Source organism: Xylona heveae, assembly GCF_001619985.1.
Source record: "Xylona heveae TC161 unplaced genomic scaffold L228scaffold_9, whole genome shotgun sequence".
Classification (NCBI taxonomy): Eukaryota; Fungi; Ascomycota; class Xylonomycetes; order Xylonales; family Xylonaceae; genus Xylona; species Xylona heveae.
In genome coordinates, this window is record NW_017264201.1 from 603,713 (window position 1) to 627,924 (window position 24,212).

The window sequence follows — 24,212 nt, forward strand, 5'->3', positions numbered from 1 at the left end:
CCGAGCAAGATGTGAAGGCGTTGCACTTGCAGTTTTTGGGGTTCCTTGGGAGAGGACAACAGGGACAGCAGAAGGAAGTGTCAACAGATGCACAACTACTGGTCTGCTCCTGCCGCGGATATGGTTGAACAGGCGAAGTGGCAAGTCCATCGCTGCAGTATACTTAAATGACGAGATCTGGAAGCATGTTTTGTTTCCTTTCCTCCGTCTTTCTTTTTCTTATGTGCTGTGTTTCAAAAGACCTCAAGACTCGTATATTATTTGATGGAAGATACGCAAAGCTAGTCGCTGACGAAGCGACGTATTTTGCCGTTTGGACACAGGTGTGCAGCCATTTAATATCTTATGGGCCTCTTTGGTCACGAATGCTGCGTATGATGATCCAAGTACGATTTACTACTATCTCTGTGAACCTTACCAGGAAGTCTGTGAAGAAGATGAGCAGTGGTGGAAGAGGCTGGACTGCAGACATCGCTTTGGCACCTTTGCCTTTGCTTGGACGTGACGGAAAAATTTACTTGTTATCTGCTTTTTCTTTGAAGCAGATATAACATCAGCATGTCCCTTCAACTAAAAGAGCCAGAAGAATGATGGTAATTTGGTAAGGTATACTGAAATTTTGCACCTCAGAATTTTACTAAGTTATGAGCTTATGGATAGATTATTGACGAGAATTCGAAATGCTCAGAGAAGTAATTAAAGAGCAGAGCGCCAAACCTCATTCGGGATGCTCCTGTTCACACGAGAAGCAACAAATCTTTTTCTATTGGCGCTCGTGATAAGCACCTAGACCAAGAGTCCAAGCTCAAGTCAAGATAACTTCGAATCGGCATTGCAACTGAACAGTCTACAAGGAAGCTTTTGCGAGGTCGGCGTGTCTCGTTGTCGAATCAGTATTTGGCCTCGAGTACATAGTCTACTCGGTCAAATTCTTATAGTCATCCAGCCGCCTGCCCGTTAAAGCAATGCTTGGTTCATGGGGTATGACCTTTATTTGGCAACTTACGTTTGGATTTTGAGAAAGATTGATTCCCAGCCCAATGCTCCGCACCAGGATGAAATTGAGGAAGCCTAGTCTGAGGTTCAACGAATATTTGAAACCACCATACGTTTCCATCTTTTTCTCTTCAACTCAACTGCGTACTCAGTTTGAGAGTTGTCGCCACGGTCTTCTCTACAGAAACGAGGCAGGTGGGCTGGGATATTACAACGATTCGGCAAGCTCTATACAATAGGGCGCTGAAGCCAAGGGCTATTCATAGTCTTCAGCAGTATGGTCGAGACAAGACACTATCAGAACTGTGAGCCGCTATATCAAAGATACCTTTACAGGTGGATGCCACAAAGAGAGTCAGGGAGTGTTATTGGAGAATAAGACCAAACTCCTACAATATCAGCTGCACGTACAATGATCAACAGCTGCCTACTACTTCATTACCAATGGATTTGAAACTAAGTCTAAGATCAAGAACAGTCTCAATGACAAGCAGAGATAATGTTACGGTCCGTATTTTGCCGCCTGAGTCGACAGAGAATCAGCTATTTTTCATCTGCTATGCAGTCCGAATCTGAGCATAACGTTGAGGTCTTTCAGGAAGACGCATCATGGTATCGCAACGCCAGGAACTGGGCGAGGGAAATGCGAGACAATGCCATCGATGCGGCAAACCAACGAGTTAGTTTACCCTGAATAATACCCAACAGCTCTCAACTGACTTTATGGTCTGGCGTCAGATCGGTCTATGAATTTTTGTTTTCGCTTTTACACAGAATTTCTCTTGTGGATTATTACTGTTGTCACCCCCTCTGCTCATCTTGCTTTTGCTCGAAAGAGAATATTGCAAAGCTAGACGATGGGCAGTGACTGCACTGCAAGGTTTACTTTTCAGCACCAGATTGACGGCGGCATGTTGGAAATTTTGACTTTAGGCGGTCCGGTCCGCTTTGCATAGCGATGGCGCGATCAATGAGCCCGAACCACAAGGATATATTATCCTCCCAGCATCGCATCGCGTTCTGAAAACAAGACACTTCAAACTTTATGCTTTAGCATTTATGCTGTTTGCAAAGTCTTAGACAACAGAATATGAATTATTATTAGCAACTTTCAACGGCGCTCATTGATGCCAAGAACGAAAGCAGTCGTGGCCGTGGGAAACGGCAGAGGCGGACGAGGCAGGGGTCATGGAGATGAAAAAGCTGCGAAAAAGTCCACCAGCGAGACTGCGAGAAAGCAAAAGCCCGAGAGCAGCTCGACATCTGTCTCGGGCATTTACCAGACGCCAGGTGATGAAGACATGGAGGACGAAGAGTGACCAACGTAAGTTTATACTCAACCGCATTACACTGCACTCCTTTGGAGATGGGCCTCACTTAGCAGATTGTAAAAGCCTTTGTTTTTCAGTTCATAATCCAAAGCGAAATGTTTCTACAGGCCGTCGCTTTCGCTGAATGTTATACTAACAAAATTACAGACATCAGACAACCTTGGATGACTTTGAATTCGCTCGCGAAACTCCTCGTTGCCAGCATAGAGCGACTGAAGAAATTGATAAGCAGAGACCTGGTCCAACCCTATTGGCACTCACTTGTGCTCACCAGCAAACGTCCAGTTTCTGGACCTTGGTCCACCCGTGTCCGCCTGCTGAAATGCAGACTCTATCAGATCAGATATACATAAAGATATTGAAAGAATGGCGCTCTGAGGATCCCTGATACTGTCAACAATTATTTTTACTTTGACTATTCTTTGACACCGACCAATTTATAACAACCTCAACTCCCATCCTTACAATCAACATCACCATGGGGGCCATCAACCCCATGAGATTCAAGTTATAAAATTACGTTGCCGGTCACGATGTCCAGCGGATGAAAGACTGGGGAAAAAGATTTTGGCATTAGAATGAGATTGTACGTGATAGTCTGTCCTCACAACGGGGGGGGGGTTTTTTTTTTTCATAGAGGTTTAGGGTTAGGGTTAGCACTTCAATTACTGGTACCTCAAGGTTTGTCTACCTCCGATCTTGAACCACGTGTATGATTTGACCAGTTTGACAAACTCTGGCAATAGATATGCCCGGAGCACCACAGAACACATGAGGCATGCAACTGTCGTTCTGACTCTGTCATACAGGCTTTGAACCGCCACACTCGTTTCCGAGGGGCTCATTCCTTTGGACCTTTGCTCTTGCGAGACTGATGAGATTATTAATTTATGTTTTGTTCCTCGATCTTTTACTCTCTTCATTCTTTTGAAGTGATGTTTTGCAGAAGCATCGCGCGCTGATTTAACCATCACTTTACACAAGAAGCCGATGCTAACGTCTCAAATGGGAACCTGTGTTGGGAAAAGAAAGCTCGATTCACCATGGCCAAGCTTCTTCCCGGCGGCTATGCAAATTACTGCCACAGAGCCACCCCACAAGGTGTCTGAAATTTTGGCTGCGGAATCATTCCCTGCTAGAGAAAATATCATGGGCCCTGGCCCATTTTGAGAGAGCTCGGCGCCGTCTGCACCACCTGCTCATCCTCTTCTTCCTCGACCGTTTTTAGAGAATATTCGGGTCGGCAGATAATGAACCCTCGTGGTAAGTTTCCAGATGGTGATTAGGATAGAGTTTTCCCCCTACTTTATCTATTTCTCTTTTCTTTACCTCTATGGTTTTTTCCCTTCTCACTTTTGTTCTTCCCAAAACAACAACCGACTAATATTTTAAAGATTTCCTAGTCTATCAAAACAAGGCATACTGCCCAACGACACAAAGACTCCAATTTTGCCCAATAAGGCACGTGAGGGTTAGCCTGCTAGAGTCTGTTATATCGAGGGACCATGACTCGTCCTGCTACAAAGACGATTTCGGAAAACTCTACTTCTTGTGAGCAGCAGAATTGACAGCCCCATATCATAACTGGGACAGAGGTCAAAGGGAACAAGTCTCAAAAAGTTCGCGCAATGAATACAATCATTCAATACTTTCGTTCTCGCCCCCAATTTGGCAATTGAACTTCCAAGCAGCAAAGGTCGGTTGTGAACTCTAACTTCAGCGGAATTTAAAAATCGACATGACAGATCATTTCCATGCAGAGATTGCAAAATTTATACGGAAAGACCGCCATCAACTCAAACGCCGCCCGAGGCCATTTCTTCAGGATTTGGGATGCCCCTCTGTGTGGAGAAAGGCTTGGATGTTTGGCAAATGGTCACAAGAAAGTTCAGATTCAAGAGTATGACTTTTGAGCTCTATGCTCAGAACTTTCGTGCCATTCTGGACAAAGATATCATCGCGCGTCACATCTTTGACAAAATTGAGCTTTGTTTCGTGGGTTTTCGGGATTCCGCTAGATCTGCTCGAAAGTCGAATGCCGAGTCAATCGACTGTTCGACATTACAGCCTATCCTTCTCTTATCCCGCTGCCGGTCGTATTTTAAAAATGCGATAACCAGGACAAGCACTGGAGATATAGAGTACTGTCAAACAAGAAAAGCTCCTGCCAAAATTTTCGAGTGATAGCGATTAAAGCCTGCGATTCTTATTCAAGATATTGGAAAGCGATTACAATATGAACAGTTTATCAACGTCCGACGATCTTTACGCAAAGACCATACCGGAGCTCCAATGCTCATCATTGAAGTTTTCTCTTATGAAAATCCGTTGTGATTCAACGAATTAATATTGTAATTCTGATATTCGACATCAGATCATGGAAACAACAGTCCATCGTTATCTTGTGCCCTCGAGGGAATATGCATCAGCTTGCAGAACAAACTATCCATACGCTGCAGTCCCATCACACACAACTGTGATGAATCTCTCTACCGGTTCTGATCAACCAGTTCATTACGGGGACTCGAAGAATTGCAACAAGGTCGGAACTGTGATTGTGGTTTGGAGACGTTAGAGGGTCGTTTCACTATTGCAGTTGCAAGGCCCAGCAAAAGGCAAGTTCAAACAAAGCAAAAACGAACGATGGAACCACGTCTGGTTCGTGCTTTGGAACGGAGACGACCTAGAACCATGGAGCCAAAGAAGCGGAGCGAACTTAATGGCAGAAAAGAAGACGCTCACTTTGGAGCTGTATTACATGCCATAAATTTCGAAGTACCTGTAGCTTCGGGACAATGGCGCACCAGGGGAAGTCAGAGCGTGGAAATCTCGCAGCCATCTGCGAAAAGGAGCTGGGTCAAGGTGATCGTTAAAGAGACGATATAAGCTATCGTTGAGGTCGAAGAAATAGAGAAAAAGAGCGACTGGAGTGTTCACGAATCAGCTGAGGGTCGGCGCCGGAATCCAAGTCTACAGACCCCAAGAATCCGCCCTACATCAGGAAGAAGAAGACAGCCGGAAAGGTATATTAACAAATGGAACGTGAGTCAAATCTTCAAATACTGACAACGTATCATCGACGCGATCTGCTCTGTGAGTAGATGCAATCGAACAACGACAACGCTCAGAGGAAGAAGATGAAGCTAGAATAAGAATAGTGAGACTTCAACCAAGAAGATGCTTTTGTAGAAAGGATTTTAATATGCTTATCTCATTAAAGTGTGTTCTTGTTACTGTGAGATCGAGAGAGTGGAGAATATAAGATATTGTCATGGACTCCTGGCCATAAATAATTGAATATATCGCGAACATGATATCTTCTATTCTTCTTCTTTTTCTTCTTCTTCTCATATCTTGTGCTTTTGGGAAAATTCATGTAACTACATTTGTATGTCATCTTGGTCGAATATTGCGTCGCAAAAGTGCTTTAAGCTGGAGGTGTTCATTACCTGTTAGACGCTGATTGTAGTTGGGAGTTCTACCGGAGCAAAATATTGAGTAGTCACTTATTGTATTCATTAGTGGGATTATGAATAGCGACATAACAAGCCAATGTGACAATTCATTTTTCATTTTCCCCCGAGAGTAGAACATCCCATTGTGCTACTCTGATAGACTTTTTGAGAGAGACTGGGTCAAGTTTATGACATTGTTTCCCATCTTGTTGTTTGCAGCTTGATTGCTCCCTCGGCCGATATATAGATGGGTAAGTTTGTCCTGTCATTATTGAAAGCGAGCTACACCACTTTCGGATCAAACTGATTCACACTCAGATGACAGCGTGGCCAAGGACACCATAACTTCAGCTGACCCTAGCATTTTCATTCATATTTGTTTCATTAGCTTAGATTTGTCCTTATCCACAATGTCTATTGCCCATTGTGTTTGTAATTTGCCACGTGGTGATTGCCTGGAAATTTTCTTGTCCCGACACCTATAAAACCTCCCTCTATCCCTCGCTCCGCCTTCATTCAAATTTTGTTCTTTTTTTTCCCCCTTCAAGGCTTGAAAAGTCTATGGGAATTCGTTCTATCTGATCATTCATTGCTCATCTTCACCATGTCATCATTCGGGGGTATATACCCATCTCCTCCAGGTAGCGACGAGTATAAATTACCCAATGGTGAACCTTATCATTGGGAGCCATTTCGAGCCGGTGCCCCGGGACCCTTGCCTTGGCTACCTGTCTTGAATTTTCCAGTCGAGCGGGGTGAGCCTATCGTCGAAGAATTTGAGAAAGTCCGTCCGATAATTCATCGCCATTTGCAAGAACACCGGATTGAATGGTCCGATATCACAGTCTTACACAGAAGACCTGATGACGACATCAATTATCGAACCAAGTTCGGCAGCGATCTAACTCTCCTTGTCACAGCCAAATTTCGCTTTGATAATACCTGGAGAGATGCTATCAACGACATTCGGGAAACTTTGAGGAGGAACTATGTAGCGGAACTGAAAGTCGAATTTTTAGATGGGAAAGCTCTGAAGCCACAGCCTATATTCCCGATTGACGCATCCGATCCAATTGTTCCAGCGTGGGAACAAATCCGACCTGAGATCCATGGTGCCCTCGTCAAATGCCCATGGACTTGCATTGACGTAGTGAGGAAAGGAAAGGAGACCGCAGCAGGATTTCAGAGTCCCATCACCATCATCGTGACAGTCCCTGTCGACAATTATAACCTCTATCTTGATGAACATGAGAAATTGAAAGCTGTTTGTACAAATCACGGCTTTCCTGAGGTTGATGTTCAGATTCGACATTCTCCCGGTCCTTTGTGGGCTGACACTGCAATCTCTACCACAGCGTCCCCTACTGCAGCGACGGCCAAGCCGGAATTAACTGCCCAAGGTCTACCAGATGGGTCTTACAATAAACTGGTGAAAATGGGGGTGTCCATGGGACCGTCTGGATCTTTTGAATATCCTAACGGCACGTTTGGAGGATACCTTGAATTGCTAGATCCAAACAGTGGAATCTCTCGCGGCATCTACGGTCTAACATGTTATCATGTCATAGAACCCGCGATACCAGCAGAAAGACAAGAATGTAAGTTTCCAAATGGTCGTCAGAAATCAGAATATCTTTTCTCCTCTGCTCTATTTTTCTTTTCTTTCCCTCTGTTCCTCTTTTATGTTCGATTTATTCCCCGTAATGCTCTCTTCCCAACCGCAACCGCAACGGACTAACATTTTACACATTTCCTAGTCTATCGAAAAAAAGGGATAATGCCCAAAGACACAATCACTCAAAATTTGACCATGACTCAACCCGGCCACAAAGACCATCTCAGAAATGTCTTGGATCTGGAAAGGTATGTATTTCGACCTTTGTGCGAATGTTGGATTCTTGAAAAACCCTCCTGACTTGAAAAGAAGGCTAGTCGCTTCTAATCATCCAAAAGTGAGAAGTGAAAGAGAATCCGTTGAGGCCGCCTGGCACAATCACGGCAAATTGGGGACTGTCCTCTGTGGTTCAGGGCTCCGGCGGCTGATCCGCGATCATCGGCTTGACTGGGCCCTCATTAAAGTGTACCGAGAGCGAATTGGAGATAACTTGGTCTGTTTCCCCCTCCTCGTGCTCGCTATTGAAAGCTCACCTGAAGTGCAAAGGCTAATGGTTTTGCGCAGCTCCCTGACAGTCGTGAAGATTGGCCAGGCGGTTCTATGGGTGATAGAATTATCCATGAAGAGATACGGGAATCTCTCGCAGGAAAGCATTTGGATGCCATTGGGAAGCTCCTGAATGAAGATGTCGTATACAAAAAGGGAAAGTCCACAGGTTGTCGAATTGGCCGATTTAGTCATATCAAATCTGATGTTAGGGTCGATGACGAGGACTTTATCTCTACAGAATATGTCTTTATCGGTACGGAAAAGGACAAGTCATTCTCACAAGGAGGCGATTCAGGCTCAATGGTATTCAGCTTATCTGGTGCTTGGCTGGGCATTGTATGGGGAGGAAATCCTTTCGCAGGTTTGACCGGTAACTCCTACGTCACCGATTCTCAACGCTTGGTTGAGGACATTGAGCGTTCTACAGGGTGCCGTGTTAGAATGCCCCTGCAACGTTCCATCGATGATCCATCCACTGCATAAATGCAGTATAATTTGCATTATTTTCATACAGAGTTACCATTATCGAATTATATTTTGTCATTGCATCCCCAGCTCTTTCCACACGAGGCCATTAGTAAACATGAATTACTCGATCGTCTAGATAGTTTCTAATATCAACCTATCATCTAATATTATAATTGTGAATTGTGCAACAATTTCGTCGACAGGGTTGTTGATATTTTTCCTAAAATAGTAATTCTCCGGGGTTATCCGGGGGCAGACCCCTTGGAGTAGCAGCTCCGAAACCCGACCTGCGGGGTGGTCCCGAATTCTACCGTCGAACTTTTGCCACAATTTTTTCCGACGGATAGGGGCCAGGGACAATTGATCACTCCCCATAGCACCCCAATGGATATTCTAACTACTTCTACAATCATCAATGACAGAGCGTACTTGAAGTCTTATAGCGAACTCACTTTCACTCCCTTCGCAGCATTATCAAGGCAACTTGCTATCATTATACAATTTCCATCCGCTGAAATTGCTCGCATGATAGACGCACAGAAGCAATGGCATATTCTCCAGACTTCAATGGAACGATGAGAAGCCTCTTTCTTCACGGACATTATTCCGACATGAAGATTATTTGTCAGGGTTATACATTTAAGGTGCATCGTAACATAGTTTGCTCTCAATCACACTTCTTTAGAGGCGCTGTAGATGGGCAATTTCAAGTAAGCTGCTTGTTCTTCCATTTCATACAAGTTCTTATTGCTTCTCATCCATAACCTTTATTCATTCGAGAGCAAACCATGCACTAATATTGCCCGAAAAAAAAAGGAAGCAGAGAACAACACAATCAATTTGCCTGAAGATGATCCGGAGACAATTGAAAGAGTCTTGTCTTTCTTATATCTCGAAAAGTACGAAGATGTCGGACATATCTTGCCGCTAGACGTGATTGAATCAAAGCCGGCTCAACAGGGCTCGGCGACAGCTTCCAGCAATGCCAGCAACAATACTGAACCTACAACGGATGCGAGAAGCATGAATTCTAGCCAGTCAGCGACAGTTTCAAATGGCGTCTCAAGCTCACCCGACGATATGCGACTGGATGAGGAGAAGACAGTAAACACCCCAGAAACTGCAGGCGAAGAAGGAGAAGAGAAAGACGGTGACGACGATAACGACGACAACGACGACGAAGAAGAGGAAGAGGGGGAAGAGGGACAATCGCAAGAAGACTTAGACGTCATCGCATCAGTCGCTAATGCCAACATTGACGTGTACGTCGCAGCCGACAAGTTTGGCATTTTGCCATTAAAATCTGTCGCAAAAAAAGCCTTTTCCAGCTGGGTCGAAAAGCACTGGAACCTGGCAGTTTTCCCGGACGTCGTTCGAAAAGCACTTGTCACGGCACCTCCCCACGAAGAAAGGACTGGTCTGCGCCGCATCGTGGTCAACATTATTTCGAAACACGCCACAGTCCTTTTGAAGAAGAAGAAGATGATCCGCGTCGTGGAAGATTTTGGAAGCCTAGGCTCTGCGGTCCTTCTTAATCTGGTACAATGTGGCTTGGTGGTCAAATCAAAGAAAGAGCAAGAAGGCGCGCTGCACAAAATAGCGCTGAAGTTAAACACCAAAGATAAGTGCGATTACTGCCGGAGGGCCTTCAATCTTCTCATGAAGAACGACTATCGTAATGGGGAAATTTGCTGCGCTTATTGCAAGACTGGCCTCTAAGAATGTGACCAAAGCACGCCCATTCATCGAGAATCGAGAATCGAGATTCCGAAGGATTGGGAACTCGAGTTGGCGTTTAATGATGAGACACGAATCACGAATCTAAAATCATAGGCGCATAGCAATTTTCCAGATATTTACTTCTCTTCAATTAACGCACTTTAGATCATATATCTACATTTCTTTCGTCGTCATTAACTCACAGGGCGAGATAGAGACACCTCCAAGAACGAACGTGTTGAGAAACTTCTAATACTACCGCCTGGGAACCCGTCAATTTCGCATATTTCTTCTCGCCTATGTTCAGACACCACTAGATATACTCTCAGCGTGCAAGGGTACAAATACTTCTCCTGAAACTTACGTTCAACGTATATACTTCCTCAAACACAATCACCGCCCGTCTGCCCTACATCATGCAAATAATAAATAGTCCCTCGAGCAATAATTATATAACAAGTCACTTGATTAAACGAGGGCCTGTGCCAAATGAAGCAGTTGATATGAAGTTTAGCATCGAAGAGAAATGATTAGTAAAAAGAGAATGATATATTCGATATTATATAAGTGAAATCTGGAAAAAAATGAAAACGAAGAGTCATAACGCAAATAAAAAAAAGGGACAGTGAGACACAGACACAGATATCTGGCAGAAGGGGGGGAAAAAGAGTTACAAACGCAGCCCTATAGACGCCCTTTAGATTTAAAGCATTTGGCAGGTAAGAAATCGAGAATATCAGGGAGAGAGAGTAACTAAAAGAAGAATCATGTAAAACGGCGACAGTGCGCGACCCTTGACCTAATGGGGTTCTCTGTCTGCGCGCGAAGGCACATAAGGCGCAAAGGCACAGAGCGTACTGGGTAATATCGTTGGGTCTCAAAAGGGAGAGAGAGAGAGAGGGAAAGGAAAAAATAGGTGGAGATTTGCAGAATGCAAAAGGAACGAAACCCCTAGTTTTTATAATCAACAGCGTAAAAAAAATTGATTGGGAACACAATGGCCAGGTACACGTAGAACTTTGTTTCGGTCAGCCAACAACAGGAGTTTTAAAAGGGCAGTGTTTTGCTTGGTGCTAGCGGGGGATCAAAAAGGGAAGAAACACGTTTGGAGAACGAGACTATGCTGCGTTCATGCCGGGACGGACGTCTCGCCCGCTAGCGACAGTGGCGGTCGTGGGCTGGTCGTTGTTCCATGATAGATAGGTGTGGTCACCGAGTTTTCTGTATAGGAATGTGTGATTAGTACAAATCGGATGGAGAAGTAAGAGTAGAGAGCGAGAAGAGTAATGAGGGGGCTTAGTTTGAAAGGCATTTAAAAAGACAGCACCAAAGAGAAATGACATACCTCGGCTTGATCAAGTGCGTAATGGTAAAGAGAGTACCAAGGACAATGCAAATGCCTCCAACGACAACATAGGCGATTCCTAGGAAAGGATTCTTTCCACCCATAATGGTCCGCGTGGAAATGACAATCATCTTCTTGCCACCATAGACAGAGACGGGGAAGTCTAAGGGATGGGTCAGTCTTCCTTTGTAATGTTCACAGACATACAACAAAGGCGATCGTAAAACTTACTCAGCTGAATATCAATCTGGTACGTTCCCGCAGCCATTGTCAAGTTGTCATTCCTCAATGCCAGCTTGCTGAAGGTGGGCAAGCCCGCCGTTCGCATCCATACCTGGAAGCCCTCGTCCTCCGACAAGTCCGGCGGCGGCTGTTCCTCGGTATAACCATTGGGATATCGCAACGCCCAATTCCGCGGCGGCATGACCTGGTCTGGTGTGTATTTGGTTTTTCCATACAAGTCTTTGTCACTAGCCCAGGCGATATTCTTGTTCGTCATCGGATACGTCTCATTGTCCGCGCTACTCTTTCTCGTATTGAGAAGGACAGGGCTAGCAAAGGTGTCGTTGAAGAGGGAGTTGGCAATCAATCCGCAAGGGTAGTATGCCTTGCCATTGTCCGCTAGTCTCAGGGGATTGCATGAACCGCCTTTAATGGTAGAATTTGAAACTGCATCTCCCTTCAATTGATTGTCGTCCAGAGACGCGACGTAGCGGCGGTGGTTTTGATAAAAGTTGGTAAGGCGGTAATAGAGGAACACCGGCGGTCCGATCGGATCAGGAAGATCGAAACGAACCGAGCAAACGGTCGTATCCACCTCGGCACCGGGACCGTAGTGCACAAGCGTCTGATCTCGCTTCCATTGCGGCTTGCTGATCGATGTGCTGTTGGGTGAGGATTTGAAGGAGTAGGAGTATAGGTCAGGCTCCATTGTGCTAAAATTGCCCATTGGTGCTTTCGGCCAGCAGTCGGAGTAGTCGAGAACAACTTCCTGCACCTATATGATTTACGCGCATAAGTCCCTGGGCAGAGAGAATATAGCTTGTGTGACGCTTCAACATAAGAAAGCCTCCGTCCTGAAGAACAAAAGGTAGATTCATCGGGCAATGCGGACGTACCTGTGAACTGGCCCATATTAAGAGACCTCCGATCGGCGCGAATATAATTCCCACTGCAAAGAAGAGCGGCAGGACAGTCTTGGGCGTCAATATTGGTCTGATTGCATGATAATTAGCGCTTCTATGCTCAAAGCATCCAATTACTTGAGGACACTCACTGCCATGCCTTCAGCCGCTGCTGCCGGAATGCGGTGTCTGTAATCGAGCTTTGTCAGCCGTTCATCCGGAAATATTCCTTCATTGCCTCTCATTCCATCCCATCATGTCCCAGATCGCATTGTCCCCAGATCGCGTCTTCGTGCGTTCCATGTCATTGATTCAACTTCGTCACATTGCCAAAGTTCCAATATCTCATCCCGGCTGCTGATGGGCAGGAAGGTGTACGAGGTGTATGGGGTATATCCTTACTTCCTGGTCTCCTGCTCTTTTGCTTTTTCTCGTCAACAAAGTGAGGGTCCTGTTCATGGATGGAGTCGGTGCGCACCGGCTCCGTCGTAGACATGGTGACGGCGCCACTAAACAAGATACGATGAACTGACGATTGCGACGGTGATGCTGCCTGGCTTGATGATGAATTCCGGCCTTGTCGTCGGTCGTCGGATGTCGGAATAATCCCTGGACAAGTTCCGATGCCCCCCGTTCCCAATTAGGAAACTTGAAATTGCCGCGCGGCCTACGCAGAATCACCACAATATAAACATCAAAGGGTTCATTATTCATAGAAGATTCACACTCAAAATACTGATTATTTTCAAATTAATTGGTCATGCTCGAGGAGAACTCTTGAATCAAATCAAGAAAGGCCCAGTCATCCGCTAGCTCGGTGTTTCTCGCTGGTCATAATTTCACGTCTTTTGCCGAAGCTTTGTCAACAATAAAACAATTCCCTAGTCTGAAAGATGGACCACGCGACATATCAAAACTCTCTAGTATAACAGCCTGATTGAGGAAAAGATTTCGTGGCGTCAAAGAACCTTATGAAGGTGCAAGGTATACAATTTATCCATGTCCCGAAAGCTCGAGAATACCGCCGTGGTGCAAATCAGGAGAGCCAGGTGCATTTCTCTTGGCACCACGATTGCAAGACGTGGAATGGAAAGGGCCCCTTGGGATCACTATTTGGAACTCCACAAATTTCGTTATTTCTGCCCGTGGAGGTTGGCGCCATCAACCCGCAAAGTTCGATCAATCCGCGCTGTGGTTCTGTGCAAAGTACGGGGTAAGCTCTGTGAAAAGGTCGAGTTTAGCTGTACTCCGTATGTGGATTCTGCCTTTGGTCATCAAATGGGAGTTGAACCGGTTTCTGCCGCTCGTGCTAGGCGCCGGCTCGGCTGCTTCATGAAGATGAAGCGATCCACTTTTGACCCGCAGATCATCATCGGTTGCAAAAAAGTGCGGGACAAGTTCTCCCCAATTCCTCAAAAAGAGACAAGGATTCAAGCCAAGCATCAATCTTGGTGTAAAAGTGGGGAACAAGTCGTAGTTGGCCTGAAAATCAGGAAATGATTCAACACGCTTTTCACCCCGTTATTGTTTTTCGCAAGTATCTGGATGCGAATTTTGGCAACAGGGTCGGTCAGTGCATACGTAGATAGAGTACCGCGATGCGACGACCTTTCTGGTGTCCAGGACTGCCCTCGAATTCGTTGGGCCGTACTCAAAGATCTGCAATAACAAGTCCGTCAATTGCAAGATGCAAATTAAGTTTCAATCAAGTAAGAGAAATTCTCGTCAACAAGGAATGACTTGAACACAATACTCAAGGATCAGTTAGCGGGCGGACAGTAATCAAGGGTGTCACAAGCGCTAATATTCCGATGATCAACCTCACTATAATTCGCATTCTCCAAGACATTTAACTCCGTACTGGCGGTCTGAATGAAACGACCTTGCGTTTCTCATCATGAAAAAGCCATCTCTCAGGAGATTCGCCTCAAATGGCCTAAACGTTAGCATTTTGAAGACCATCAATGCCCTCCAATTACCCTTTCCTCGTGTCTCAGTACTGGAAAATGCTCGTATATCTGTCACTCCCGGTGCGTGTCGGTCTTAATTATGGAAGCCCCCGTGGAGGAAAATTCGCCTAGCGTCGTCCTGAACCCTAAACTAAAAAATGGATGACCGGGGCATAGCTAAGGGTCCCCGGACAATGACGGTTGGGCATGCGGCTGACTTCAAACACGCTCGCCGAATGAATCAAGCGGTGCTCCGCAATGTGGGGCCCTGTAGTGAGAAGGTGGACTGTGGTAGACGACATTCAGGGAGGCAGTTCCCTGATAGTCTATACTATACAAGCTTTGCTCGGCGCAATAATAACCCCATTTCTCTGCACGTCAGCCGCAGCGCGGCACAAACTCAATTGTTCGAGACCGAAAAAAATTCCCGTCCAAGGTCAAGATCCCAGAAAGATCGGGACGAAAAGGAAGCGGCACAGCGAAGACGGAAGTGACACGGAGTGCACCCTGCTGTATCTCTTCTTGGACGTGATTCTGACGCCCAGCGAGCTTTTTAAACTAGTAAAAGCCCTTTTCTGCGCACAATAATGCGCATCATTCAGCCCGCTGATCTTGACTCAAAACTGACTGTACCGGTGCTTATTACTGCTTATCGCTCAATTTCCTGAAACTTTTGCCCTGAGCTCTCACCACTTCACTGTTTCATAAAAATCTGTTTCTTTAATTGTCTCTTCGGTCGCTGGGCGAGAATGACGTGAAATTTGTAGCGAACTCCTGGCAATTCGTTATCCTATATCCCTTTTCCGTCGTATGGCGTCGCATTCATCCGTTTTTCGTCCTTTCGCGCCGTGTCATCGCTGCATGTCGCGCATGTGTGGTCATTTGCAATGGTCGGGTCGGCGGACTTTGTTTCCCGGTTTACCCGGCAGTCATGGGCTATGTACACTGTCGGCATGATCATTATTTCTCTGAGATGGTCGGTTCTGACTCTTTGGTTCTATTTGAATGGTCAAGAAATCTGGACTAAACAGCAGACATTAGGATTGCTCGAGTTCAGAGACTTGGATTCAAGGGGCTCCAAGCCGATGACTATTTAATGCTTCTTGTTGCGGTAGGTCTAGCTTTGCCCCTAGTTCTTGCATGAACTCAATTGTCAGGGAAAGAAAGTATTGACGTCTGTTGGCATCTAGGCGTGGTACACGACTCTTGTGACGTCTCTCAATGCCGTTAATCATGGCGGAGGCAGTAACTTGCTGCGTCCGGGGGAGGCTGCGCATCTGACCGCTCACGAAATTCAGGTCAAAATGAAAGGATCAAAGCTGGTAATTTTGTCAGAACAAGTCAGTAATCTACTCGTTGAATTGCTTGAGTAAAGAGACACAGAAATGATACTAACACAAATGCACGACAGGCTAACCTTAACGTCATGTATACGATCAAGGCTTGTATGCTCTTTCTATATCATAGATTAACGTAAGTTGCTTCTTTAGATATTACGGAGTACCGCATTTCTAACCTCCTCAAGGACTGGGTTGTGGCAGCAGCGGGCTGTTCAAGCTTTAGCAATCTATGTTGCATGCGGCTTCGTTGGATCAGAATTGGGATTCTTCTTCGCCTGTCGCCCATTTCATGATTACTGGGCGGTGCCACCAGCAGATCGTACGTACTTCTCTGAACCATATCAGCTTGTCCCCCGATACTGTTGCGATGAAGAAACCCAAGCTAGCGTCTGTGATCTTACCTTTCACAATGGCCATACTTACGTCTTCTAGCTCAATGTGCGACATTGCAACACTATGCCATCACTGAAGGCGTTTTTAATATTTCTTCCGACCTCCTCATGCTTGCGGTCGTATTACCGCTAGTATTCCGAGTGCGTGTGCCACCAAAGCAAAAATTTGTTCTTTGCATAGTATTTGGTCTAGGAATTTTCGTTGTACGTAACGCCGTTATGACCAGCTTTGCATCCGCTATTTCATCTACTCCAACATCATTAATGACTAACCGGGCAACTAGATTATCGCTGCGATACTCACCAAAGTTTTCAACTTCTCCGACGTTTACTCGCCCGACTATATGTTCTGGTACATCGTTCAGGCTAGCGTGGCGGTTTATGTCTCCAACCTCCCAATGGTCTGGGCATTCCTTCGCCAGCTCTTCCCTTTCTTGCGTTTCACCTCTTATTACCGTGGAGCCGGATACAAGTCCGGGGCATATCACTTAAGCAGCAATCCCAACAGTCGGACGAATAACAGCAGGCTTAAGCACGCAAAACTTGCGAACATGACCATCGGTGGCCATAAACGTTCCGGCGACGGTGATGATTATGACAATGAACTCGATGGCCGAGCGTTCCAAATGTCCAACTTCCATTCAAAGACAACTATAACCGGTGCGGCTGATAGGAACGGAGACGATGAATCATATGGAACGTCTAGCGAATGTGAAGCTAGACATGGTCAGATTCGAGGCCAGAGCAGTCGAGGAAACGATGGCTCAAGCATCATCAGCAGCAGCAGCCAGGAACGCATAAACGGCCCGAGTGAGAATGAGAATGTGGGCGTGAAGAAATGGCACTCGGCAAAAGCGGCCGACTCGAGCGTACATATTGGAGAAGAAGATCTTGGCCACCGCCTTGGTGACAGCGGGAGTAGCTGCCCATCAAGTATGAATGTGGACCTGGAGAAGGTTGGTCAGCCGCAACATCAAGGACCAGGGGATTATAGGGACCCTTTTGATGACAATCGACATGTTGATCGACATGGACAGGGCTTTTGATGAGCCGCGAGCTGCGCTACAACCATTTGACTCTTTGCATCATCAGGATGGAAATCAGCATAATGAGTTTCAAACCTACTTGACGAAAGTAATTGCGTTGGCTTTAGCATTTAACGTTAGATATTCAGTTTTTGCATTGTGGGATACAAATCTGGCGTGGTTAGAAATGGGCATGTTTTAGAGGATAGACGGTCGCCACAACTTCCCATTTTTCTTTGGCTTCTTATAGACTTAATATCTTTAATACCTAAGCGGGAATCAAGCCTCATCTCAGATCGGCTTTGAGTCGCGCACAAAGCTAGTATCGAATGTTCAAAACCGCGACGGATGATCAATCAAAATTTGACTGATGAAAAGGTATTTCGTAATGTGACGCAAGCTAGAAATGCTGTCATCTGCGCCACCCACCGCAATGCATTGTATTTAAAATCTCAATTTTGGTAGGCTATGATTTTGCTTATACGATACCCAGTGCATATTGAAAAGATAATTTCCCCGAACGAATACCGTTGACCTGATCCGACAATAATACAAGGCAAAAAATAATAAAGAAAGAAAAAGTGAGGGCTCATACCCCATTAATAAACGGAAAACCGTTGCGTTTGACCTGAATATATGCAGTCCTCCAGGTCCATCAATACAAGAGAACAGAAATCAAAATATTCCTGGCGACGAAAAGGATAAGTTAGCCCTAAAAAGGACTTCACCTCTTCCGTTTACGTCCCTTCTCTTCATCTTCAAGACCATTTTCTCTGTCTTTCTTCTTTGCCTTCTTCTCTAATTCGTCCCAGTCATCACCGCTTTCATCTTCGTCAAAGCTTCCTTCTTCGCTATCTTCGGCCGAGGCGTCCTCGTCGAACTCCGAATCCTCTTCGGAAGATTCGTCGGAGTTCATGAGCTCCTCATCAGAAATCTCAAACGCAGATTCCTCTTCCTCGGATTCGGCATCTTCAGAATCAGACTCAGCAGCAAGGAAAGACCAGCCACCGTCCACGAAGAATTGATGGGGATCCGCCACAACGGTCTTCATAATAGTACCCCAGTTAAGGTTGAGAGGACCCTCGGAGAAAGGAATGTTGACAGAGTCGAGCCACTCTTTGACGTTCTCAAGAGACTCGACGGGAATAGTGTTGATATGTACAGGAGGACGGTTAAAGTCCTTGAAAACGAGAACCATATCGAAGTTTTTGAGACCAAACTGCGGAACAAACATGTCAGTCAAAGAATAGTCAGATGTATGGAGAGAAGGGTGTAAAATGTACCTGAACACGCTCAAGGTGAGCAATTTCGAGCTCATCGAGGGTGACAACCAAAAATGGAGGCTCCGTCAGCTGCACCAAACAGTCGGTAGACGGCTGGCATAGCACATTGGCACGGTTAGGGACACCGTGGAAACCGAGCTCACGGAAAGGAATATCGACATCAACGCCGTCATTCCGACCAGCATCCGAGATCTTCTCTGCAAAGGCCTTGAACTCCCGGTCAAGAGCTGCTCGCCTTCTTCGTTCCTCCTGCTCAGCTTCAAATTCCTCCTCGTCACCGTACCGGTGTCTCCGCTTGCGGTTTCCGGTCTCGTCGAATTGCATTTCCGTCGCTTCACGATAGAATTGAACATCTTTGGTCTTCTTCTTGCCAATCATGATGGGGTTCTTGAGATGGACGTGGATGATAACGATAAGTTCGTGAGCGCAAGGTTGGAAGAAGAGGTGCTTGACATTGCTGAAAAGAATGTCGACCCGCTGATCCTGCCGTAGAGGGGATTGATATCGCAGACCGTTTTGATGAATCTCCACCTCTCCAGGAACTCGCTTGCCATCCATGGCAGGTCGAACAAAAACGTTGTCGAGTCTCTGGGGGCGACGATTTCGAATCTCAACGAGTTTATCCTGCTCCACAACGTCCTCCATCTCCTTCTTTTCCTGCTCTTTGCGCACCGCATTCTTTCTCAGTTCTGTGATATGCTGGGCAACTTGTTCAAGGTGTCCAGCCTCCTTGGATCGGAATGTCAGGCTTCGAACAAAGTGCGCAGAGGCGTCCTCGAAGGGCTGGTCGTCTTTCCGTCCAACACCCTGTCCAGGAGAAAGGAAATTGATCCGGAGATATGCGTATTCGCCTTCATCGTTTTTGCTCGCGTTCTTAATCGTATTAATGTGGAAAGGAACAGGGCGACCCATGATTGGCAGGACGACGGTCGAGTTCTTTTGATCGACTACAATCATGAGGTCTCGAACGCGCGTTGGGAACTGATTATCCCATCTGTAAGACTCGAATCGCTTGAACTTCTTCTGGGTCGATCCATCTTGGTCTCCAGTTGCTTCGCTATAGCGCTCAAGACCCGCTTGCTGCTTCTTCTGGTGCAATTCTTTCTGATGTCCACGACGGCGGGCCTCGGCACCCTCGTCGACTTGGGTCGTCCGCTCAGCCCTTAACTTGGTCTTGGTGATATTTTGGGCGGCAATAGCGCCAGCGCGAGGGTCCTTCTTTTCCTTGGGTTTGGGAGCTGGCTCCTCATCCTCCTCCTTGAAAAAGAACGAGGTAGACTCCAAATCAGAAGGAGCGTCCTTTGTGAAGACAACTGGCTCTGCTCTCGTAACACGCACGGTATCCGACACCACCAACGAATAGACTGAACTGTTCTTATCTTGCGGCTGAGGGTTCTGCAGATCGTTAAGTCCAACAGTGACATAGAGAGTCATACCGTCCTTCAAAGTACGGGTATTCTTCGCATTGAGTACCATGGTGTTGTCTCTCGTCTCGATACCAATTCCTGCACCGACATTTTTGACGAAGTGCTTCTCGAGCTCTGGCTTCTTAGACTTTAAGAAGTTTAGAGCCTTGCTGTAGATGTCCTTGGCAACGGCACCTTCCCGAATTTCGCGAAGGACTACTTCATGGACTGCGAGTAGGGTCTTGTAGTTGTTCTCCTGCGACTTATTTGGGTCGACAAGGTATGTTCGCGCAATAATTGAGCAATATGTCCGATATCTCAATCCAAAGGCAGAGATGATAATTCCAGCATGCAAATTCTTATTGTCGGACATGGCGCCGACTTTGAGGTCATAATGTCCGCCACTCTGGACGACAGGCACCCACGCCCAATCCAGCTGCTGGGGATCAAAATCCGAGGAGAGCTTCGGTAATTTTGCAAAGAACTTGGGGTCGTCAATCTTGTTGTCGACCTTTCGACTTAGCGCCTCATGGGTCATCTTCTTCTCCTCATCCAAAATCTCCGACATTTCCTCCACAAAATAGGATGTCATCAGACCGGTGCAGGCTCTTGAAGCATTTCTCATAGCGCGCTAAAAAAAAAAAAAGGTTAGACACCGAAAAAGGCTAAAAGGGGGGAGGCAAATTGTAACGCCGTACCAGTTCATTTTCATCCTTGATTGAGAATGCAGCTGCAGATAGGGCTGGAGCGATATCAAACTCTGTGACATCTTTGGAGATATCACCATAAGCACGTTTCCATTCTTCCACGAACGGTCCGGTCGCAACATCCTTTGTCAAGATACCGACTTTATTCTGCATTCTCTATCAGCAGCGGGCTTAGAATAGGTCACGGCGGCGCAACTTACACCTGAGTCCTTGATGATTTGGACACAGCGCTCAAATAGCTTGGTATTTTGTTCCGGGTCCTTGCCTCTTATTAAAAGCTCAACGGGAATTTTGCCACTCTTTAAAGGCTCCAAATGCTTGGCTGTAAAGCGGCAATGTCAATCAAAACTTGTTCTCCAATTCATGATCTCATGATCGGTAGATTGCGCACCTTTCTTTGCCGTGGTGACAATGTAGAGTGTCTCGGGAGTAAAAAGAAGGAGCGTGGCAGGAAATTCGTAGCCCAAGAGCCAAAACTGCAGATATGAAAAGTGCTTGATTAGTCCGCTGATTTTCGAGAGAGGGAAGTTTTGAAGATAGAAATCGCACGAGAACAGGTTGTAAGATATGATCGCACAACGTACATGCATAGCATTGTTCTTCTGAAAGGAGCTTGATTCCTCAGTCTTGCCAACAATAACGACAATCGACCCTACGCCGCCGAACAACGCGTCGCCGGAGCGCTTATCGGCCTTCCATGCCGAGACGAGGTGAGACAGGCGGTCATGGAAGGTGTCCTTGTCAATTTTGATCTCATCCGCCATGATCGCCGAATATCGCTGGGGCCGTCAAGGGAGCGAAATCAGGCCTTGGTGAAGGAAGAGATGGCGGACGAAGCAGGTGAAACTCAAGAAAACGAGAGCTTTGGACAAGTTCGTGCACAAGCGCGTCTGAGGTAATGAAGTGCTTCTGCCCGTATTCGGTCTAGCGCCAATGGCAAGTCCCGTCGCGCATTATCTGCATAATCGATTAGGGACTATGCATAAGCCTGCATAAAACATATCAAATGCTCACTTTGAGGTCTCAAATCCAATGTTCATGTGAGTCTCAACTAGCTGCTCAGCTGCAGTTTCCCGTGAGTTACCCCTACTGAACCCGTGAACAATATACAAGTCTGGAATTGCTCACAGAAGACTTTCTCAGAAATAAGACATACAACCTTGACGACACGCTCAGAGGCTTCTCACGACATAGTAGCTCTGATGTTGTTGCAACTTTCGAAAAACCCTCAGTTCAGACGATGACCACGCCCCTCGATGTGGACCCGACAGACTTCCTCAGAATTACGCCGGTAGTCGAGCAGGATGAAGATGGTCAGCCAAAGCATCCTCAGAAGAAGCATGCTGCCACTGGCGCGTCAGCGGCAGGAATACGAGCATTCAGCGCACAATTCCTATCATTTTATTTCCGTGCGCCGGTGAAAGCGTTCTTCCCTACGCGGGTTGAGTAAGCACTCCTAATCTCGCTTTTTCTCATGATTCATAGACTAATTTTTACTTCATTAATAGTTACATGGTATGCGATGTCCCAAGGTCCCATGCGGACGTCCATGGCACTCCAAAATTGTCTACTGCACCTCACTTACTTTCTCCCAAAGGCATTTGCCCGAGCCATTAATCCTAGAGTCCGCGCAAAAGAACGCTGGTCATGGCGCATGACCACGCCGGGCCTGCTTGCCCATGCAGTAAAATACCACGGCTGGAGCTTCATTCCAAACCAGGTTCTCCCGCCATTAATTGCGAACGTCAGGTGAGCTGTTACCTATTCGCTCACATACATGAAAGGCTATAGGCCGCATTGCTCACCACTTTCTTCTTCTTTGCATATAGCGTCGGAACCATTCTCTACACAGGTTATCTCCAAACCCTCGCGCACTACCACGAGCCGTCAGCGCATTCAAGTAAACGACCGTACCCCCCGCCTCCACCGGCTGCCACATTTGCAGCTGGCTTCACAGCAGGCACCATTCAATCACTTGTCGCAGCGCCACTAGACGCGCTGCAAGTGCGCTTCAATGTCAGCGATATGCTTGAAGGCCATTACAAAAGCATGTGGGAGTACGGGCGGCACAAGCTCCAGGAAATCGGTCTGCGCGGTGTATTCGCCGGCTGGACACTCTCCTTCCTCAAGGACGCGCTTGGAGCCGCAGTCTTCTTTAGCACATTCGAATACGTCAAGCAGCAAGCATACTATGGTTTTGTTACACAATACTACGGTTCCTTCCAGCCACCGCATCCTTTTCTCTCTCCTCCCACAGGAGGCGACGGGTCATCTACTTTCTCCACATCTCCGTCCTCATCTCCTTTTAGACAACCCACCGCTCCCTCGCTTTCATCACCATCGCCATCTTCGCCATCTTCTCCATCTGTAGATAACCCTACCTTCACGCAGGTAGACGCCGCGGCAATCCCAGGCGTACCCAGTCCAACTCCACATCTCACGGACACCAACGTCCCCGCAACCCCCGGAATCCCCTCACCGTCCTCCTCATCCGAATCTCCCGATCCATTCGTCATCCCTGACGGACCAGGCGATACGGCGTTTCTCCCAGCCATTTTACCAGCCGATTACCCTACTCCTCGGCCCACCATCAAGCCGCATTTCACTTTAGAACCCGCCTTTCTTCTTTTAGCGGGCATATCCGCAGCCATTGCACAACAAATCATTCAGCACCCACTCACACTCATCCAAAACATACACTACGAGCGCCTCGAAGCCCTCGATTACCAGACCCGCCTCGAGCACACCACTGGCGGTGTGATGAAACGGTACTATCACGCCTACGAGAAAACATTTGAACAATGCCAGCGCGAGGCTCGACGCGCAGGAGGTTGGCGCACGTGGTTGTACAAGGGCTTCTTCTTCTGCGCAATGCGTCAGGTGCCGAGTACGAGTGCAGGCCTGATTGTGTTTGAGCTCGTGCGCAGAAAGTACGGAACTCAGGCAGAGGCCGCGAAGATCGAAAAGGATGGGTACGATATCTTGTTGTCGTGACAGTGCTGTGATACAATGTACTGCTCCTGCTCTCATCACTTCAGATTCATGGACCGGCGTTATATAGACAGGGCGCAATTTTTTTTTTTTTTTTTTTCAGCTTCATATCTTATATTTTATCCTTGGGGGCCTTAACTTTTACTGTCTTGCTCTATTCGCCACTTTTTCTTTTCTTCTTCTTGTTCTCTTTCTCATTGCATTCTGTTTTTCTATCTCTCTTCATTCCCCATCTCCCATTCTCTTCAGCTGAATTTAGGAATGTCTGCATAACGTTGGCGAGGAATGGGGGAGATTTAGATCGAGCATCTGTATATTAACCTAGCACACCAAGATACTACCCTGCTTAAAGATCCTCACCTTATACCATTGTAAGATAGAGAATTACTGGATTAACAGCTTTTTAAAACCACTCAACTTGATGTTATGGTCGAACTATACAATCACCGTATCATATGTAGAATTGGCATTATATTTCTTAAGCACAGAATGTCCTAGTAAAAGCAATCGACTTAGA

General features: G+C 46.5%; 6 protein-coding genes across 6 annotated transcripts; 4 read left to right on the forward strand and 2 right to left on the reverse strand.

Annotated features, from left to right (window-relative positions):
• The first annotated feature begins 6,116 nt into the window (after nucleotides 1-6,116).
• L228DRAFT_177867 (hypothetical protein) lies at nucleotides 6,117-8,520 on the forward strand. The gene is made up of 4 exons (XM_018329532.1): nucleotides 6,117-7,380; nucleotides 7,540-7,645; nucleotides 7,707-7,890; nucleotides 7,962-8,520. Exons 1-4 carry the CDS (start codon nucleotides 6,387-6,389, stop codon nucleotides 8,427-8,429), a joined length of 1,752 nt encoding a protein of 583 aa, XP_018186270.1. The 5' UTR covers nucleotides 6,117-6,386; the 3' UTR covers nucleotides 8,430-8,520.
• A 2,731-nt stretch (nucleotides 8,521-11,251) lies between these two features.
• L228DRAFT_240478 (Lem3/Cdc50) lies at nucleotides 11,252-13,098 on the reverse strand (the record flags this gene model as incomplete). Its single annotated transcript, XM_018331245.1, has 6 exons — nucleotides 11,252-11,354; nucleotides 11,479-11,641; nucleotides 11,710-12,475; nucleotides 12,597-12,693; nucleotides 12,755-12,791; nucleotides 13,005-13,098. 6 exons carry the CDS (start codon nucleotides 13,096-13,098, stop codon nucleotides 11,252-11,254), a joined length of 1,260 nt encoding a protein of 419 aa, XP_018186271.1.
• A 259-nt stretch (nucleotides 13,099-13,357) lies between these two features.
• L228DRAFT_249520 (hypothetical protein) lies at nucleotides 13,358-14,423 on the forward strand. Its single transcript, XM_018333106.1, has one exon. It carries the CDS (start codon nucleotides 13,602-13,604, stop codon nucleotides 14,100-14,102), a length of 501 nt encoding a protein of 166 aa, XP_018186272.1. The 5' UTR covers nucleotides 13,358-13,601; the 3' UTR covers nucleotides 14,103-14,423.
• Nucleotides 14,424-15,438: 1,015 nt separating this feature from the next.
• On the forward strand, nucleotides 15,439-17,329 carry L228DRAFT_270011 (hypothetical protein; the record flags this gene model as incomplete). Its single annotated transcript, XM_018335353.1, has 7 exons — nucleotides 15,439-15,527; nucleotides 15,593-15,662; nucleotides 15,742-15,873; nucleotides 15,963-16,024; nucleotides 16,077-16,210; nucleotides 16,324-16,487; nucleotides 16,568-17,329. 7 exons carry the CDS (start codon nucleotides 15,439-15,441, stop codon nucleotides 17,327-17,329), a joined length of 1,413 nt encoding a protein of 470 aa, XP_018186273.1.
• A 218-nt stretch (nucleotides 17,330-17,547) lies between these two features.
• L228DRAFT_249522 (transcription elongation complex subunit) lies at nucleotides 17,548-21,528 on the reverse strand. Its single transcript, XM_018333107.1, has 6 exons — nucleotides 21,289-21,528; nucleotides 21,096-21,180; nucleotides 20,905-21,026; nucleotides 20,696-20,851; nucleotides 18,592-20,628; nucleotides 17,548-18,527 (listed from the first exon to the last, which is right to left on the reverse strand). The coding sequence occupies exons 1-6, from the start codon at nucleotides 21,466-21,468 to the stop codon at nucleotides 18,033-18,035; spliced, it is 3,075 nt and encodes a 1,024-aa protein (XP_018186274.1). The 5' UTR covers nucleotides 21,469-21,528; the 3' UTR covers nucleotides 17,548-18,032.
• Nucleotides 21,529-21,734: 206 nt separating this feature from the next.
• L228DRAFT_249523 (mitochondrial carrier) lies at nucleotides 21,735-23,795 on the forward strand. The gene is made up of 5 exons (XM_018333108.1): nucleotides 21,735-21,779; nucleotides 21,848-22,150; nucleotides 22,213-22,219; nucleotides 22,302-22,453; nucleotides 22,534-23,795. The coding sequence occupies exons 2-5, from the start codon at nucleotides 21,945-21,947 to the stop codon at nucleotides 23,696-23,698; spliced, it is 1,530 nt and encodes a 509-aa protein (XP_018186275.1). The 5' UTR covers nucleotides 21,735-21,779; nucleotides 21,848-21,944; the 3' UTR covers nucleotides 23,699-23,795.
• The last annotated feature ends 417 nt before the right edge of the window (nucleotides 23,796-24,212 follow it).